This window comes from Oryctolagus cuniculus, chromosome 1 (assembly GCF_964237555.1).
Source record: "Oryctolagus cuniculus chromosome 1, mOryCun1.1, whole genome shotgun sequence".
NCBI classification, from domain to species: Eukaryota; Metazoa; Chordata; class Mammalia; order Lagomorpha; family Leporidae; genus Oryctolagus; species Oryctolagus cuniculus.
The window spans coordinates 235,761,844-235,779,428 of record NC_091432.1 but is presented as its reverse complement, the minus strand read 5'-3'; the positions used below and the strand labels follow the sequence as shown (position 1 = coordinate 235,779,428).

Below are 17,585 nucleotides of genomic sequence, written 5' to 3'. Positions count from 1 at the left end.
TGAACTGGGACAGCGAGGACGGCCATGTGCAGGGCTGCCGTGGGCAAGGCCCAGTGCCCACCGCTGGGCTCCCAGGAGAGCCGCCCCGCACCGATGCTGGTGGGGAGGGCGCGTTGGCCTTGCTTTTGGCATTTCTGGGGGGGATTGAGCCGAGTCAGATGGGGGCGTCGGATAAAACAAGGGGAGGGAGAGACTCCTAAGGGTGTTTATTCAGGAAGCAAACAGCAGCCTCTGTGTTCCCACGGCCAAGTGGACTCGACGTGGCTCGGGGAAGTGGCCGCAACCGTGGACAGCAGTGCCAGTCATGCTGTGTCCCAGCAGCCATGACAGCCTCCGGGCGTGGAGGCCGGGGCAGGGTCGCTGCCAGCCACTCCCGTGGGACTTAAGACGGAGGGGGTCCCTCGTCGCGTTCCGGGTGCACCTGCCTGTGAGCCCCAGGTGCTTGGGAGCCAGTGTCAGCGCCCGCTTTGCCCGCCGCCCAGCAGGTCCCCAGGCGCCCGCTGAGGCTCCGTCGGCTTCCGTCCTGGTCTGTGCAGGGGGCAGCGGGGACCGACGCCAGGCGCGGCCCCTCCTCTCACTCTCCGGCCGCCCCAGGGCAGCAGACGTGGACATTGGGAAGAACCTTCCAGAACTTGGGCCGGCGGCTGCCCCGGAGCGGGTGGCTGTTGCGAGCTTGTCGGGAGGCTCCGGGGGCAGCTCCGCGTGGAAGGCGCCGGGAGCGAGGCCCGGAGCGGCTCTGGGCGTCCTGGGCTCCCCTGCCCGTCACATGACCGTGCAGAACTTGGACTGCCCCGTGTCCCGGGGGGCCTCCAGCTTGTTCCTGTCGCGGACCAGGATGGCCTGGTTCCCGTACTGCGAGTACCACGTGCTGCGGCTGCGGCTCAGGTAGGACCCGGCCGGCGCCCACTGCAGCTCCCGCTGCTGCTGCTGCCACACGAGCAGCGAGGTGTCCCGGAAGCGCAGGCGCGCGTAGCCCTCGGACAGCGCCTTCTCGGCCAGCGGCGCGCGGCCACTCATGCTCCCGCGCCGGCCCCGCGCCGCGTCCCGCTCCTGGAGGGGCTCACGCCGCAGGCGACACCCCCAGGGGGGCTGCGTGGCCCCGGCGCCGGACACGCGCCCCGGAGCATCCTGGGGAGACGCGGGTGGGGGGCGCAGCCGTGTGCGGCGGACAGCTGTCAGCGCCCCCCGCGGCCATCACGGGCTGCGGCCCCGTGTCCAGGGCCCCGAGCGGTGCCCACGGGCCGGGCCCTCCTCTTCCCCCGGGTGAGGCTACGTCTGGGGCAGGCCGCGGGCAGCGACCCCGCGCTACTTACGCGCTGGCCGGTGCGGGGCCCGCGGGAGTGGTCGCCGGGGTCCGCGCGGGGCTCGCGGCTCGCGGCGCCCTCCGCTCCAGGCCGCGGGGTCCGCCGAGGCCGCCGGGCCGCGCAGCTCCGCTCCGCCTCGGCCCCCGCGCGCCCGGCCCCCGCGCGGCCAGCGCGGCCTCCGCGACGCTCCGGTCTCTGGGGCGGGGCCTGGCCGCCGCGTCTCCATGGCAACGCCGCAGGCCTGGCGAGCCGAGCGCCGAGCGGGCAGGCGGGCGCCACGAGCCCGAGCCGTCGAGCGCCAGGCGACGCGCGTGCGTGTGCGGCGCTGCGGGGCGGGTGCGCTCGGCCCGGCGCTCGTTCGCGGGGCACGGGCAAGTGCGGGGCCGTCCGCGTGCGTGTCCGGGCGTCTCTGCGTGGAGAAGCACGGGGCCGCCCCGCCCACCAGACCGGGGACGCCACCCCACGCGCGCCGGCGCTGCACTGCGCGTGGTTGAACGCACGGTGGGCTTTGGCGCGCTGGACCCCGACCACGCAGCCCGGCCGAGGGACCCGTATCTGAGCCCATCCCTGAGCTGGTTCGAGTCCCGGCTGCTCCACTTCCGATCCGGGGGATTCACACCTGTTAGCCAGGAGGGGACTCACCCGTTACCCCAGGAAGGACTCATACCTGTTACCCAGGAGGGGGGATTCACACCTATTACCCGGGAAGGACTCTCACCTGTTACCCAGGAAGGGGAAGACACAGGGAGCTCTCTCCAGGCAGGAAGCAGAGGTGCCCTGGGAGCAGTCGTCCGGGGCCGCCTGCAGGGGGCGCCACCACACTCCCGGCGCCGAATCTCAGCCTGCATGGCAGCCGTGAGGCTCAGGGGAGGGGGCTCCTGCTGGCTGGAGCTCCTGGCTCCTGGCCTCGGCCCCCACCCGGCCCTGCCGCTGTGGGCATTTGGGGAGAGAACCAGCAGATGGCGCTCTGTCCGTCTGTCTCCTGCTGTCTCTCCAATGCATGTCTAAAAATGTGAGAAGAGAACTCTAGCCGGTCGTGACGGCCGCAACTGCAGGGGTGAGGGCCCCATGGGGCCGGGGTGGGACCCTGAGCCCTGCCCACGGGTCTGTTTGGGAAGCACACAGCCTGCCCTGGGGGGCAGTGGTCTTCCCAGCCCCTGTGAGCCCATGGTGGGCCGGCGGGGAGGGGACAGGAGGCAGGGGGACGGAGTGAGGTTCTCCACCCCTCCCCTGTAGCCCTGCAACCTCACTCGGGGCGCCGGCAGTGGGCGAGGAGGTGCAGGTGCGTGTGGGGTGCCGGGGTCAGAGGTGACACAGGTGCCCTGATGTCCTTCCTCAGAAGCCCGTCCCGTCCTCCGTCCAGGTCTCCTGGTCACCCAGCTCCCAGTCTGTCTTTGCCGTCCCTCGGCCACCCAGCCAGACCACCGGCCCCTGCCAGAGTGCAGCAGAGCCCGACGGAGCCGTGCTCGGTGCTGCCAGGCGCAGCCGCCCGGCCACCACAGGGCAGCCTGGAAGCCCACGTGCCCGCATGGACGCCACGCGGCTCAGGTCCCCTGGCGCAGGGGACAGGCTTCAGGTTCTGGAGGGCTGGGTTTGCCCGTGGGGTGGGAGAGTGACAGCTGAGACATGTGCAGCTCCCTGGGGGCTCGGGTGATTAATCTTAGATTAGGGGAGGGGCCCACAGCGCCGGGTTGCACGCCTGCGCAGCTCGGCTCGCCCACAGCTGGCTGATGCCACCCGCGTGGGCACTCTGCAGCGGTCCCTACAGACTGCAGGAGGGCTGGGCTGGCCGCGCGGGCTTGACAGGGCGGAGGCGGCCCAGGGACAAGAGGCTGGACTCAAATCCGAGCCAGGAAGAGCACGGCCAGGCTGCGCTGCACGTGGGGGCTGCGGCCCGCAGGGGGAGTCAGGGTGGAGTCGAAGCCCGCGGACCGCCCCTTGGGGGAGGCGTCAGGGCAGAGTCAAGGCTCGCGGACCGCCCCTTGGGGGAGGCGTCAGGGCAGAGTCAAGGCTCGCGGACCGCCCCTTGGGGGAGGAGTCAAAGCCTGCGGGCCGTCCCTTGGGGGAGGAGTCAGGGCGGAGTTGAAGCCCGCGGGGCGGGGCCGTGAGCCCGTTGAAAGACAGGTGCCGGCTGGTTTTACACAGTGCAGTGACACCGCTGTGGCCCGCTGAATTTCCTAAAAGATTTTTAAATTTATTTGCAAGGCAGAGTTACAGAGACAGGGAGAGCCAGACAGGGTTCTTCCCGCCTCTGGCTCACTCCCCGGATGGCCCCAACAGTCAGGGCTGGGCCAGCAGCCTAGACCTCCCGCCTGGGCCCGCCACGTGCCTGGCAGGGTCCCAGCTCTCCCACTGCCTTCCCAGGGAACTGGATCAGAACTGGGGCTCTGGGACTCGAGCTGGTGCCCACGGGGGATGCCAGCGTGGCAGAGCGGCGACCTAACTGGCTGAGCCACAGTGCCGGCCGCGGGGCTGCTGGGTCGGCTCCCTGTGTTGGGTCTATCCCAGGCGGGTCCCGCCCTGGACGCCTCCCACCAGCGCTGCAGCCCGGGGCAGGCTCTGGCGGCGTGGACCCCGTGTCCCTGGACTCGGGACCCCGTGTCCGCCTGGGCCCACCGCCCAGCCCCGCGAGGAAGCAGGCCTGGCTCCAGTAGTGAGGCCCCTGCCTCCGCGTGGGCGGCCTGGCCGGGTTCCTTGCTCCGGCATCAGCCGGCCCAGCCCTGGCCCTTGCAAGCACCTCGGGGTGAAGCAGGGGGTAGGCGTGCCCTCTCTCTATTTGCTTCTTATATAAATCGTGAAAGTCGTTTCTAATTAAGCAAAGCTCTGCGGCCGCATCGTGGAGCGGGAGCGGCCCAGTGGCTCTGTCTCGAGGAGCAGGCCGAGGGGACACTGCTGACTCCGGGGCCAGGCCCACGCCAGGCTCTGCGCCGTCGGCTCCCGCTGGTCCCCCGGGTCCCCGGGCCACAGCTCCTGTCGGGTCCCAGGCCTGGGCTCGAGGGTGAGCAGGATTCCCTCCTGAGGAGCCCTCGCGAGACCGGCCCTTCCCGCTCAGCGGTGAGAGCGCCTGCCGGCTCCGCAGGTGGCGAGGGGCATGGTCTGCAGGGGTGTGGTCTGCAGGAGTGTGGTGTGGGGGTGTGGTCTGCAGGGCGCGTGGTGGGCAAGAGGCCTGGTCAGCAGGGGCGTGGTCTGGAGGGGTGTGACCAACTGGGCGTGGTCTGGAGGGTCGTGGTCGGCAAGCCTGCCCTTCCTCCAGGGCTCTGGGAAGTACTGTCCACGCCCCTCTCCTGCCCGCGTGTGGCTCCACGTGGGGCCTCCTGTGGCTGGGTCTCTGCCACTATGGTTCGGGCCGCCTCCTCCTCTTTGTCCCTGTCCCTCTCGAGGGCCGGCCAGGAGACCTGGGGTGGCCTCCCCAGCTCGCAGCCCCTTTTCCCAGTCCCAGGTGTCTGGGAGGCACCACGGACGCCTCTCCCTGGGGCCCAGCGCTCAACCCGATGGAAACTGGGCCGCTCCAGCCGGAGTGGAAAAGCGTGCGGGGAGCCTGGGCTTGGTCACGTGCTCAGGTTGCGGGAAGGCGCTGGAAATCCTGCCTGGGCGGTGGGTTCAGGGGTCCCCCGAAATGAGGTCTGGGTCCCCTTTGGGCACCCCAGAGGGGACAAAGAAGAAACCAGTGGTCGTGGCTGTGGTGTGGCCACTTTTCAAGGCTTTTTCTTTTTAACAACTTTTAAAAAAGATTAATTTTATTTATTTGAAAGGCAGCATTAGAGAGAGAGAGACAGAGACAGAGATGGGTCATCCGCGGGTTCATTCCCCAAATGGCCACAACGGCCAAGCTGGGCCAGGTGGAAGCCAGGCCCGGGCCCGGGGACTTCCGCTGCTTCTCCCAGGCACATCAGCAGGGAGCTGGATCGGGAGTGGAGCAGCTGGGACTCGAACCCGTATCCATGTGGGATGCCGGCGCTGCAGTCAGCGGCTTCACCCGCTACGGCGCCGCCCCGGGGTGGGTGTTGTGGGCAGCAGGGGGAGCCGCCCCCCGCGGTGCTCACGGCACACTGCACTCGGTTCCAGGGCTGCTTCCTGCTGAAGCCGGGGAGGCGGCAGCTCGTGGCTCAGGTGGCCGGGTCCCCGCCACCCAGGAGGGAGACCCGGATGGAGCTCCAGGCTCCTGGCTCAGCCTGGCCCAGCTCAACCCTGGCTCAGTGGCCATGTGGGGGGGGGGGCAGTAGGTGGCGGATCCGTCCCTCTGTCGCTGCTTTTCGAGTGCGTAAAGGAATACAAAAGCTAAGATGCCTACATTTTTGTCCAAGGCACAGGCGGGCCCCCAGGGAGGCCGAGTGCCTGGAGCCCAGGTTGGCAGGGGGAGGTGCCGGGAGGAGACGGGCGGCCGGCGTGCCCGCATCTGAGTGCCCCCCACGTCCCACCCAGCTCCCTGCCGCTGCGCAGCTTTGGGGGCAACAGTGGTCATTCCCATTCCTGCCACCTACGAGGGAGACCCGGCAGTTCCAGGCTCCCGGTGCCTACCAGGAGCAGTGCTGGCGCACAGCGGCACTCGGCAGGTGGCTTGGAGGTCTGCTCGTACCTGCTGGGGACCAGCAAGGCACAGGACGTGGCGGGGGGGGGGGCTGTTTTGCCTGAAGGAAGGGGAGGCTGGGCAGCGCCGGCCCGTCCTGGGCCACAGCATCACCAGGGTGCCCTTGCTCCTCCCTGGCCAGGGTGCCTGGGGCCAGCCTCAGAGCACAGCCAGTGAAGAGAGATGCCTGGGTTCACGGCCCCCAGGGCAGAGCCTGGGAACTTTGACCCCTGAGGGCGAGCGAGAGGCCTGAGGAGGAGAAGCCACTGGGAAGCGATTCCTGGTGAGGTTCAAGTGCACCCCGGGAGGAGGCGACCCCTGTGTGGCAGCCTCAGAGCGGCCACCTCCGGAGCCCAGGGCTCAGTGCCCGAGCCAAAGACCCCAGGTGGAAAGGTGGCAGGCAGGGGGGGTCTGTCCAGAGAGCTGTGACCCCCGGGGCAGGGCCCCCGGCTGCCGTGAGAGAGGGGCCCGCCTGCCCCAGGGCCTGGCAGTGCGGGGAAGCCGATGCTGGCCGCAGGGAGCCAGGCTCGCCTGGGCAGCGGGGGAACATGCTGGCCACGCGTCTCTCTCAGGAGTCCTCAGCTCCAACACTGCCCAGCGTCACACGTGAGACTTGGAGGCCAGGGCCTCCCCCCCCCGGCTTCTCCCTGTCGGAGCGCCCAGCCCTCCGAGGGTCAGTACAAGTCCACGTTCATAGGTGAAGGGTCAGAGGCCAGAGCTCGGGGTCCTCACAGGGGACTACAGGCATGTGTGTGCAGTTCTGCGTGGATGTGGGGTGTGGAGGCTGCAGCGGCAGGTGGGGGCAGGAAGCCACAAAGCCTTGGGGAAGGATCACTCCCACCATCTCAACTCCCAGGGCATGCATACCCCCCGCACGTACACACACATACATGCACACACGTGTGCGCGCATCTGAGCAGACTCAGAGCCCTGTGTCGCATGTCTCCCAGGAACAGGCTCAGACGTGTCCTCGCTGTCACTGGTGCAGGCCCAGCCCCAGGCCTGACCTGTTCACATCCCAGGCTCCCCGTGACCACGGGGTGGGGGGGGGCAGAGCCGGGCTCCGGACAGGGAGCGGTCACGGCGCCGCTGGCGGCTTGATTCTGTTGGATTTTAATTAACTTAAAAGTGGACGGCACCCCGGGACCCCCACCCACCACCCTGGTGGGGATGCAGAGAAAAATGTTCTCGCTGCCGGTGTCCTTGGCACCCGCTGCGAACCCTGCGCCCGCCACCCAGCGGAGCGGCCCCTGGCGGCACCAGGGCGATGAAAGAATTCACCCGTCAAAGATAAAATGAAGCCTAACGGCAGCCGTGAGCCTGACCTTGAGCCAGACCCACAGACGCCTCCCCGCCACGCCGGGGGCTGTCATCCAGCTCCGGACGGCGGCAGGTTGACCATCACTCCCCCAAGTGCACGAGGACAGCGGCCGGGAGCTGCCGCCAACGTCCGACGGTGCAGGGTGAGGCTTCTGCGTCGCCCTGGTCTCTCCTGCGCTGTAAGAGGAGCTGAAAGGGGAATGAATCACGTGTGAAGCACACGGTAAACGCACCCTCCCCGTCCGCTAAGTCGCACGGGTCGTGACTTAGAGCGGTTGTCAGCCGTCTTCGCTCCCAGGGCGAGGGGACGATGGCGTCTTTGCTCTCTCGTGTGACTGTCTCTGAAAGTGGCAGTGAGATGTCCCTCGTAATAAAATGTTCACCCATCAAAGGAAAACAAATCAAGGTTCAGGGGCCGGCGCTGTGGCACAGGACATCCCATACGGCTGCTGGCTCGAGTCCCGACTGCCCACGTCCGATCCAGCTCCCCGCGGGGCCCGGGAAGCAGCGGGCGATGGCCCAAGTGCTCGGGCCCCTGCAGCCATGTGGGGACCCGGACGGAGCTCCTGGCTCTGCCCCCACTGCAGTGGGCGTTTGGGGAGTGAAGCAGGGAAAGAGAGAGCTCTCCTCCCTCTCGCTCGCTCGCTCTCTCTCCTCTCTGTCTCTCTCTTGCTCTCGCTCTCACTCTCCCCCTCCCTCCCACCCTCCCTCTGTGTCTCCAGTCACTCTGGTTTGCAAATAAACACATGTTTAAGGATGAAAAAAAGGGTTTAAACGGAAATGTGCGTGAGTGTAAAATCCACACCGGAGCTGGAGTTCCTGAAGTGGACGTAAAACGGCTCTGTCATGAGTTTCCCGAGGACCACGGCTGCAACGGCGACGCGTGGGAGAGTGGATTAGTGCACTCACGGGCAGTTACCAACCCCGCAGGCCGGCCCGAGGGGACCCACAGCCCGCCCGCCGGCCCGAGGGGACCCACAGCCCGCCAGCTGGCCCGAGAGGACCCACAGCCTGCCCGCCGGCCACGAGGGGACCCACAGCCCGCCCACCGGCCATGAGGGGACCCACAGCCCGCCAGCTGGCCCGAGAGGACCCACAGCCCACCAGCTGGCCCGAGGGGACGCACAGCCCGCCCGCCGGCCCGAGGGGACCCACAGCCCGCCCACCGGCCACGAGGGGACCCACAGCCCACCAGCTGGCCCGAGAGGACCCACAGCCCGCCCACTGGCCCGAGGGGACCCACAGCCCGCCAGCTGGCCCGAGAGGACCCACAGCCTGCCCGCCGGCCACGAGGGGACCCACAGCCCGCCAGCTGGCCCGAGGGGACCCACAGCCCGCCCGCCGGCCCGAGGGGACGCACATGCACTCACTGGACCTGACGCCCTGGGGCGGTGGGAGAGCTTGCTCTTGGCCGGCCGGGGGAAGCCAGAGTCCAGCAGCCACACGCTCGGTGGCAAATGTCTCAAAGGGGCAGCCCGCAGGGACAGAGAGCCGACGCTGGGGGGTGGGGATGACCCTGAGGGCCCCAGGTCCACTCTGGGGGTGGCACAAGGGGGCCGGGATTGGCAGCCCTTGCGCCGTGGCCCAGCAGGTGAGGCCAGCGTGTCCCCGTAGCTGGGCCGGCCTCTGGCCCCTTATGGTGGTGTGGCCACAGGAGACCTGGAGGGGCCCTGGCCGGGGCCACCACGCGCTGGGGTTGAGGGTGGCCCCAAGCACCCGTGAGCGTAGGGCAGAGTCAGAGGCTGTGTCCTCCCAGCTGCCGGGGACACGCCCGCTTGTGTTGGAGCTCCAGCCAGCCACGTGGGGCTTGGGTCCCCCCTTGGCCGCCTATGGAGGTGGCTGTGGGCGCTTCCCCCGCTCAGCCTCGCGCCGGCCCGGCTGCCCGCGGGCCCCTCCCAGCCAGGACAGAAACCTCCCCCGGCTCCTAGGGCGACCCCGCGCTGCGGGCATCACGGTCTAGGGGACGCTCCTCGGACCGCGGCGAGGACCCGATGGGTAGCAAGCACACACTTTGCCTTTTCCAAGGCAGGGTGGGCAGCCCACCGCCGAGGGGCCTGCCGGGCTCAGTCTGGCTCCCCGGCGGCCAGATGGTCTTTCTCTGCACCTATAATTTCCCGGGAAATGGTGACAGCTGAATTTGCATGATGTAGCCACAGATGGAACTTGCAGAATGTGTGTGCTCGTGTGGTCTGGACGTGAGACCGATTCTCTTACCCAGTCACGTCGCGCAGGCCCGGAGCACCCCCCGGCCCCCCAGGAACACAGCCAGTGCTCCCTAACCGCCTTCTAGGGCGGGGGCGTGGTGGGGGAGGGGGGAGGGGCAAGGGGGAAGTATGAGTAGGGGAGGGTGGGAGATGGGGGATGGGTGAGGGACGAGTGGGGGAGGGTGGGAGATGGGGCTGGGTGGGGGGATGGAGGAGGGACTGGGTGGGGAGGGGGATGTGGCCAGGGCAAGAGGGGGGCTTGAGAGGGACAAGGACAGCCCTCTGGAGGAGCAGTTGCAGTCTGTGTGCTGGGCCTCGGCCCCTCGGATGACAAGCACCTGCTGGGGGGGCCAGTGCTGGCCGGGCTGCAGGGGGCGGGCAGTGCTGGCTGGCCGCAGTCTCCCAGCCCTGTGAGACGAGGGAGGGCCTCTGGTGAGCACGGGAGGTGCTCAGGTCCCGCCCTGTGGCGTGTGTCGCCTGCCACACTGCAGGAGGTGCCCTGTTCCGCTCAGACGCCCGTGGGACCCCGAGGGCAGCTCCTGCAGGGGCTGGGGACGCCACTGGCCGGTCCTGCCTCGCCCAGGGCAAATCAGCTGGAGGCTCTGAGCACCAGGGTGTGGGCAGGGCTCCCCCTCACCGCAGGAGTCCCGGTCCGGGCGGGCACACATGGCGGGCCCCAGCACTGAGCCCGACTGCCCGGGCCCTGGACAGTCGCCAGACCCACAGACCACGGAGGCGTTGTGGCCGTGAGCCGCTGCCCCTGCGTCCCCTGAGGCAGACGTGGGCTCTGCTGCTCCTGTTGCCGCTTTGTGCTTGGTGTGTGTGAGCGCCCGCCCGGCACTGGCACCGGCACCGCGGCTGGCGAGCGTGGACGCTCCTGCACGCACCGTGTCACTGCTGCTCCTTGCTCACCGCCTACCTGCCCGAGTCGGCGTGGCCAGAGGCCGCAGAGAGTTCCAGGTGTGTGAATCCCTTTGGACAGCAGCACCTGGGTGTGCACAGGTGCCGGGCCTGACCCCTCACACCTTGCCGTGGGCGGGATGGGGCGGCTGTGAGGCTCACGGGACGGCCCCGACCCCCGGGCCAGCCACGCGGCCCGGGAGCAGCTGCCACCACTACGAGCGCCGTTAAGGCGGAACACGCCGGCAACACACGGTACCGTGCGAGTCTCGGTGCTGGGCACGTGTACACGTAGCTTAACATAGAACCACTGCTCAGATACGCCACGAGCCAGAACTGGCTCCCACGGCCTCTTTAAATAGAACTTTGGAGTTGGCTTAACACATCCATGGCTTCCGTGACAGATAGACCGGGGTTTAGAATAACACGGATGGTGATTCGCCAAGCGGGTGGTCTACGCGTTCGGCGTTTCACTCACCGTGCATTTCTTTTCTTTTCAAGATTTATTTATTTTATTTGAGAGGCAGAGTTACACACACACAGAGAGAGAGAGGGAGAGAGAGAGAGAGAGAGGTCTTCATCCGCTGGTTCACTCCCCAGATGGCCTCAGCGGCCGGAGCTGGGCTGATCCGAAGCCAGGAGCCAGGAGCTTCTTCCGGGTCCCCCACGTGGGTGCAGGGCCCAAGGACTTGGGCCATCTCTACTCCCATGCATTTCTTGAGCACCCACTGTATGCCAAGCCCTGCTGGTGGGCCGGGCACGAGGTGGGGACAGGAACGGATGGCCCCTGCTCCCGCGGGTGACGGCAGACGGAGGAGCCCACGGCGAGCTGCCGGTGCAGGGCAGCAAGCAAAGGCAGGCGAGGAGGGCGGAGCCCGGGCACAGGGCCCCGAGGGCGGGGGTGTCTCATGGCACTGAGGGTGGGGGGCACTGAGCGGGGGGGCACCGAGCAGCGGGGGGCACTGAGCGGGGCGGCACTGAGCCGGGGGGGCCCCGAGTGTGGGGGGGCACTGAGCCGGGGGGGCACCGAGCGGGGAGGGCCCCGAGGGCGGGGGTGTCTCATGGCACCTAGCGGGGGGGGCACCGAGCCGGGGGGGGGCCCCGAGGGCGGGGGGGCACTGAGCCAGGTGGAGGTGTCTCATGGCACCGAGTGGGGGAGGGCCCCGAGGGCGGGGGTGTCTCATGGCACCGAGTGGGGGGCACTGAGCTGGGGGGGCACTGAGCCAAGGGGGGTACCAAGCAGGTGGGGCACTGAGCCAAGGGCGGGGGTGTCTCATGGCACCGAGCGGGGGGGAACTGAGCCGGGGGGGGCACCGAGCTGAGGGGGGCACCGAGTGGGGGGCACCTGGCCGGGGGAGCACCTCGCGTGGTCAGTGGGGCGAGGGCCTGGTGCTGCCTGCACGAGCTGGGAGCCACGCCGGCCGTGCACCTGGACGGGAGCGTAGCGGGCCTCACCTGGGGGGGGGGGTGGTCAGAATCTACACAGGGTGTGGACTGTGGGGCCTGCTGGCGGGTCAGCTGTGCCCGACCACCCTGCGGCTTCCCGTCCACCCCTGAGAACGTGGCGACGTTTGGTTCGTGGTTGGGGACGGGCGGCCGGGCCAGCTCCAGGGGCGCTGGGCACTCCTACAGAGGAGCTCCGCCCTGGGCTACAGCTCAAGTCGCAGCTCCTTCCACAAGCCTTGCCACCCCCCAGCCCCTGCAGCCCCTTCTGCCTCAGGGACCCTCCTTCCCCACCCCGGGGGGCTGCTGGCCGGCGGTCACCTCCCGGTGTGACGCAATCCCGCCGCTGGGCAGGGCCACGGCCCTGAGAGCCACGGGAAGCACATGGGGTTGGGTTTTCCCTGATGGCATTCCCTCTCTCCCTCTCCTGTGTGCACGCACACAGGGGCCCTGGGGGCTACACAGGGTGGGGGGCGGTCCCTGCCGCCCAGGATGGGATTAAGGGAGGCACTGTGCTAGCTCAAGACCACCCAGCAAGGAGGCCAGGGTCCCCGGCCTGACCATTCCCAGAGCCCCTCCTGGGAGCGGCTGAGCAGCGCGCTGGCCATGGCCTGCCCAGCACCACCAGGGGGCAGCAGCCGCACGTCTGCCCGGCTGCAGGTGCCTGCCCCCAGAACCCGGTCTCGGTTGGTTTCCTGCCCCAGCCGGTGGGCGCTTTCCTCCCAGGAGAGGGACCCGGGCGTGGAATGGGGCAGCGGCCAGAGAGGGGACGTGGGAGACACACACGCTCTTCCTCTGGGGACTCTGGGGACTTAGCCCCTTCAGGTCTCACACCAGGTGTGGGGGAGGGTGGGGGGTCCCTGGTCCTAGGGCAGAGGAGGCCGGCAGCTCTGGGGTTCAGGCCCTGGGGCCCCACTGCCTCACCCCTGCCCGTGGGAGGCCAGGCCTTGTTCACAAAGGTGCCAGCTGTTGGCTCAGAGCAGGGGCCACAGGCTCACCTGTCCCCCCCTCCACCCCGCCTGAGCCTACGCCCAGCAGGGGCAGGCTCTGGGTGACCCCTGTCAGTGAGCCAGACCCGGAAGGGGCCCTCGTGCTGTCTCCCCAAGCCGGAAGGCCAAGCCTGGGTCAGGGCAGAGCCCAATCCCCAAGACAGGCCCCCGGCCCAGAGAACTCTGTGGACTTGGGGGTGAGGAGAGGACACGGCCCCGCCTGCCCCTCGGGAGAAGGGACGCTGGGCCATGGGGCAGCAGCTCCAGGGGTCGGCCTGGGAGATAGCCCTCCCACTCCAGACTCGGAGAAGGGCACCGCTGGCCGGGCTCCGCACAGCACCGCACAGCACCGGCAGGCAGACCCAGGGCGCCTGACAGCTGAGCCAGGACCCAGATAATTGCGCTAGGGGGCCCCTCCCACCGTCCCACGGTGCCAGCTGGACAAACACGCTCCCCTCCCCCCACGGTGCCTGTAGCCCGGGGTTGAGTTCAGGACGGGTCACCGCGCGGGGGCTGGTTACGGACCCGGGCCGGATACCTCCTTCCGTCCCCCACCCCCGACCCCGCTCATCTCACAGAACCCGGCTCTGCCCGCGAGCGGCGCTGACTCCGGCCCGGCGCCAGATCAAGGGCCAGTGGGTCCCCTGCCAGGGTGCGCTGGGGATGCCAGGCCCCTGTGCCCCCCGCCCGGAGGGGCCAAGGGGGCGCGGGGAGCCTCGGCCCAGCCCCGTGCCCCCTCCCCGGCCCGCGAGGGCGCCCCGCGCCGAGGGAGCCCCCTCCTGACCCCCGCGGAGGTCCGGCGGCGCAGGGGGAGGCGCAGGGACGGCGACGCGACCACCGCGGGGCAGGCGGGGTCGCCGCCCCGGGACAAGGGGCACCCCCGAGCCCGCCCTCCCAGGAGAAAGGCGGCGGGACCCCGGCCCGCGCCGCAGCCCCCGCCCACCGCAACTTTAGCTGGCGGCAGCCGGGCAGGAAGTGGGGGGGCGGCGCTTGGGGCGCGGGGCGGCGCCCGGCGAGTGCGCCCGCCCCGCCCCGCCCCGCCCGCCGTGGCCGCGCCCCCCGCGCCCCCCGCGCCCCGGAGCCGAGCGCCTGCGAGCTCCAGCGACCGGCGCGCGGCGCGCAGCCCTCGGGCGGGGCGGACAAAGCGGCGGCGGCGCGGGCGGCCCAGGCCCGGGACGCGCGGAGCCAGCGACCCGCCGGGCCTTTGTCTCGGGCGGGGCAGGAGCGGCGACGGCCGCGGGGCGCCCCGAGCGCAGAATGCGGCGCGCGGCGGGGCGAATCGGGGAGCGCTGCGGCGGCCGCCGGCGTGGAGCCCGGCTCGGGGCCCGCGGGGATTTGTGTGCGTGAACGGGGCACCGGCGCGCCGGTCGGCGCCTGCCCCGCGGCCGCACGTGGGCGGGAGCCGCGGACCGCGAAGAGCCCGCGGAGGAGGAGGAGGAGGAAGAGGAGGGGACGCGCGGTGGCGCAGCGGGGACCCGGGGCCGCCCGCGCGAAGCCCCGCCCCGGCCCCCCGAGCCCCGCGCGGGCGGGCGGGATGCCCCGGGGCCGCCGCACTTGGGCCGGAGCGCGGTGCTGAGCGCGCGGCCGGCGCCGCGGGCGCCATGGAGCAGTGGCGGCAGTGCGGCCGCTGGCTCATCGACTGTAAGGTCCTGCCGCCCAACCACCGCGTCGTGTGGCCCTCGGCCGTGGTCTTCGACCTGGCGCAGGCGCTGCGCGACGGCGTGCTGCTGTGCCAGCTGCTTCACAACCTGTCTCCCGGCTCCATCGACCTCAAGGACATCAACTTCCGGCCGCAGATGTCCCAGGTGAGGGTCCGAGCCGCGCGACCTCCGCGGGCGCCAAGTTGGCCAAAGTCCCCCGTGCCTGGGGCGCGCCTCGGCCGCCCGCGTGCGCCCGAGCCGGGGTCTGCGCCTGCCAGGCTGGGGAGACGCCACCGGGGCCCCTGCTCCCGGCGCCCTGCCGAAGGTCCCCGGCTGGTGCCGGGGGTCGAGGCTCGCGGCCTGGTGTCTGGCGGCCGAGCGCCGGGGGAGGACACGCGGGCGCTCGCTGAGCGGCGGGCGCGCCCGGGCGGGGCGCAGGCGCGAGCCCTCGAGTCCCCGGGGAAGCGGGTGGGCCGGGGCGCCGCCCCCTCGCGGCCTCCGCCTCCCCCCGGGCCCTGTCTGGGGGCGAGCCGCCTCGGGGGTCCCCGGGGCCAGGCACCTTGGCGCCAGCCGGAGCGCCCCCGGCTCTGCCCCAGCGCGCCCACCCCTCCGACGGGCCCCTCCGAGAATGGCCTTTGTCGCGGCGGAGGCGCGGGGGCTCAGGGGGGCTGGGAAGCCTCCGTTCCTCCGGCCACAGCTGCTTTTCTTGGCCCCTGGGAGGGAACTTGGCGAAGACTTAAGCACCAACCCGGTTCCCGTGTTGGCCCTGGGCGAGGTGGGGGTCGCAGATCCCCCACCCGGAGCGGCTTTGAAGGGCTCGGTCCGGCGGGCGCTGCCCAGGCGCGACCTTCCGGCCCGCGCCGCGCCGGCCGGCCGCCTGCCCGCCCGCCCGCGTCCTCGGCAGCTGTGTGTGGACAGCGGCCATTCGCGGTGGGACCTCGCAGCCGAGCCTGGGAGGAGGGGCCGAGTGCGTCACCTCCCCTAACACTTCCAGGCTGGCCCGATGGCCTCTGGCCTTTGGCCGGGGCTGCCTTTCCGAGGACATGGCTCCCCCTCCCCGGGGTGGACGGGCGTGTGGGGGGGTGGCCGCTAACGAGGGAGAGCCCTTGGGGGGGGCGCTGTGCCCAATGCAGTAATAACCCGGGCCCGGGGTAGGGGGCCACCGCCTGACCTCTGAGGAGCTTCACAGAGGTTCCCCCCGCCCGACCTCTGGAGGAGGTGGTCACCCGGATTTGTGGCTGGAGGCGCGGGGTACAGGGAGCTGCAGGGGCTACCTGGGCTGGCTCGCTCCGGCAGGGTTGGGGGGACTGGCAGGAGGCTGGGACTGGCCGCAGTGGCTGGGTGGGCACAGCAGGCTGGGAGGAGCCGGGCGGCCCAGCCGTTCCTCCCAGCTGTGGTTTGGGCAGGATGGGAAGAGGAGGGGCCTGCCTGGAGCCGGCAGCTTGGCTCAGCGCCGTGCTGGAGCTGGGGTCAGACTTCTGGGGTCCCCCAGCCAGCACCACCCCAGCCTCCTGGAGGGGTGTTGGGGGACCTGGGGGGCCGGCAGTGGCCGTGCCTGGAGGGTCCCCAGGGCGCGGAGGATGTGCACAGCTCTGTACATCGGCCCGCCCTGCGGCTGAGGGCTGAGCTCCCGGTCCCTGGCCCTGTGGGGCTGGCCCCACCCATCTTTGTACGTCTGTGGCCCACACGGGGGTGGCTGCAGGTGCTCCCTGGGACTGTGTGGTGTTGGGTCAGGGGTCAGCCAGGTGGCTCCCACCGTGCCTGGCGGGGAAGACTCAGACAGTGCATGGACATGTGCGCTATGGAAAACTGTGCGTGGATTTTGAGAGCGCGCGCGCGGTGGAGTACAGATACCTTCCATTTGCTGGGTCACCCACCAGATGTCCACAGCGGCCGGGGCTGAGCCGGGCCGACACCCGGAGCCCAGTGCGGGTCTCCTTCAGCCATCGCTGCTGCCTCCCGGGAACACCTCGGCGGGAAGCTGGCGCGGGACTCGAACCCGGCACTCGAGTGTGTGTGTGATGCGGGCGGCCCTGGCCGGATGCCCGCGCTGATTCCAGATTCTCTGACCTGTTAATTCCATTTTCCCACAACCGTGCGCTCAGATTCCCAAGGAAGGAAACAAGTCTCTCCACCCCGTGTGGCTGCGTGGGGGTGGGGGAGGCACCGGGGGCCTCTGCGTGGCTGCTGTCTGGGGAGGCGGCGTGGGGTCCTGCCCTGGGCTCGGCGCCCCCCCGGGAAGGGTTCCCCCCCGCCTTCGCCAGTGAGCAGGTGCGGGTCAGACTGAGTGGCCAGTGGTCGCCCAGCTGGCGTGGTGTGGTGGACAGCCGAGGCTCTGTCCCTGACCTTCTGGGCTGGCTCACGGTGCGCGTCCGCCCGTGGGCCGATGGCAGGAGCAGTGTGTGCCGGGGCTCCGTGGTGTCCGGTGCGTTGGCTGGGAGTCAGCAGGGCCCCTGCGCCAGGCACACGCGGCCGGGTCCGCCGTCCATTGCCTGTCGCGGCCAGGCGGGACGCGTCCGGCTCAGAGGCCTCTGCGTCCCCTCCTTGCGGAGTGCCCCCTGCACGCGGAGTCGTCTCGGCTGGGTGCTCGTCCTGGCAGCGTGCGTTTATTGAGTGTCTGCTGTGTGCACAGGCGGCGCAGATCTCCTCGGCCGCCGCTCGGCCGTGCCCTGCCGCAGTTGGCAGGCTTCGCACTTTTATTTTACTTTCTCCGGAATGCCTGGGAGCCGCCTCGGGTTTAATCAGACTAATTAGGGGCGGCCGCAGTCTGCGATGCCGGCTGTGCTGGGGCTGCTGCCGTGGTGGGGCCTCGCGTGGGTCCACAGGTGGCACCTCCCGGGCAGCCCCCAGCTGCCTCCGTCTGCCCGCGGCACCCTGCGCCCTGGTTCCTGTTGAGCGGACGGGGGCCTGTGTGCAGGGAGGCCCCGGCAGCATGTGCAGCCCCTCTCCTCACCCCCACTCCAAATCCTTCCACTCCCTACCACTGTCCCCCCCCCCCACCTGTGCCTTTTCTGTCCGTGCCCTGCACCTGTTGCTAGGTTCTTCCTGCAGCGGGTGGTTTAGGGCCCTCTCCTCCGGGAAGCCCCCTCTGATTTCATACTTAGTCCTAAGGCTCTGGGAGCCTCACCCATGGCTCCCAGGTTCAGGTCTGCACCTCTGAACAGAGAAGAGGGAGAGAGAGAGAGAGAGAGAGGGAGGGAGGGAGAGGGAGAGAGAGG

The 17,585-nt window shown here is 70.1% G+C and overlaps 2 protein-coding genes across 12 annotated transcripts in view; one reads left to right on the top strand and one right to left on the bottom strand.

Annotated features, from left to right (window-relative positions):
• Positions 1-191: 191 nt before the first annotated feature.
• Positions 192-1,493, bottom strand: BRD3OS (BRD3 opposite strand). Its single transcript, XM_070058834.1, has one exon. The coding sequence runs from the start codon at positions 1,015-1,017 to the stop codon at positions 763-765; it is 255 nt and encodes an 84-aa protein (XP_069914935.1). The 5' UTR covers positions 1,018-1,493; the 3' UTR covers positions 192-762.
• Positions 1,494-13,805: 12,312 nt separating this feature from the next.
• Positions 13,806-17,585, top strand: part of VAV2 (vav guanine nucleotide exchange factor 2) — a 122,753-nt gene continuing 118,973 nt past the window's right edge. For 5 of the 11 annotated variants that reach the window (XM_070058774.1, XM_070058779.1, XM_070058794.1 and 2 more), the window contains exon 1: positions 13,807-14,532. In XM_070058774.1, the coding sequence (XP_069914875.1) occupies positions 14,329-14,532 (204 nt within the window). In that variant the 5' untranslated portion in view covers positions 13,807-14,328. Of the gene's footprint in view, positions 14,533-17,585 lie in introns of all 11 variants that reach the window. The other 6 variants (XM_070058783.1, XM_070058771.1, XM_070058780.1 and 3 more) reach the window with 5 other exon arrangements.

Excerpts from the sequence above, each read along its gene's own strand:
- BRD3OS (XM_070058834.1), bottom strand. The coding sequence starts at position 1,017 with ATGAGTGGCCGCGCGCCGCTGGCCGAGAAGGCGCTGTCCGAGGGCTAC.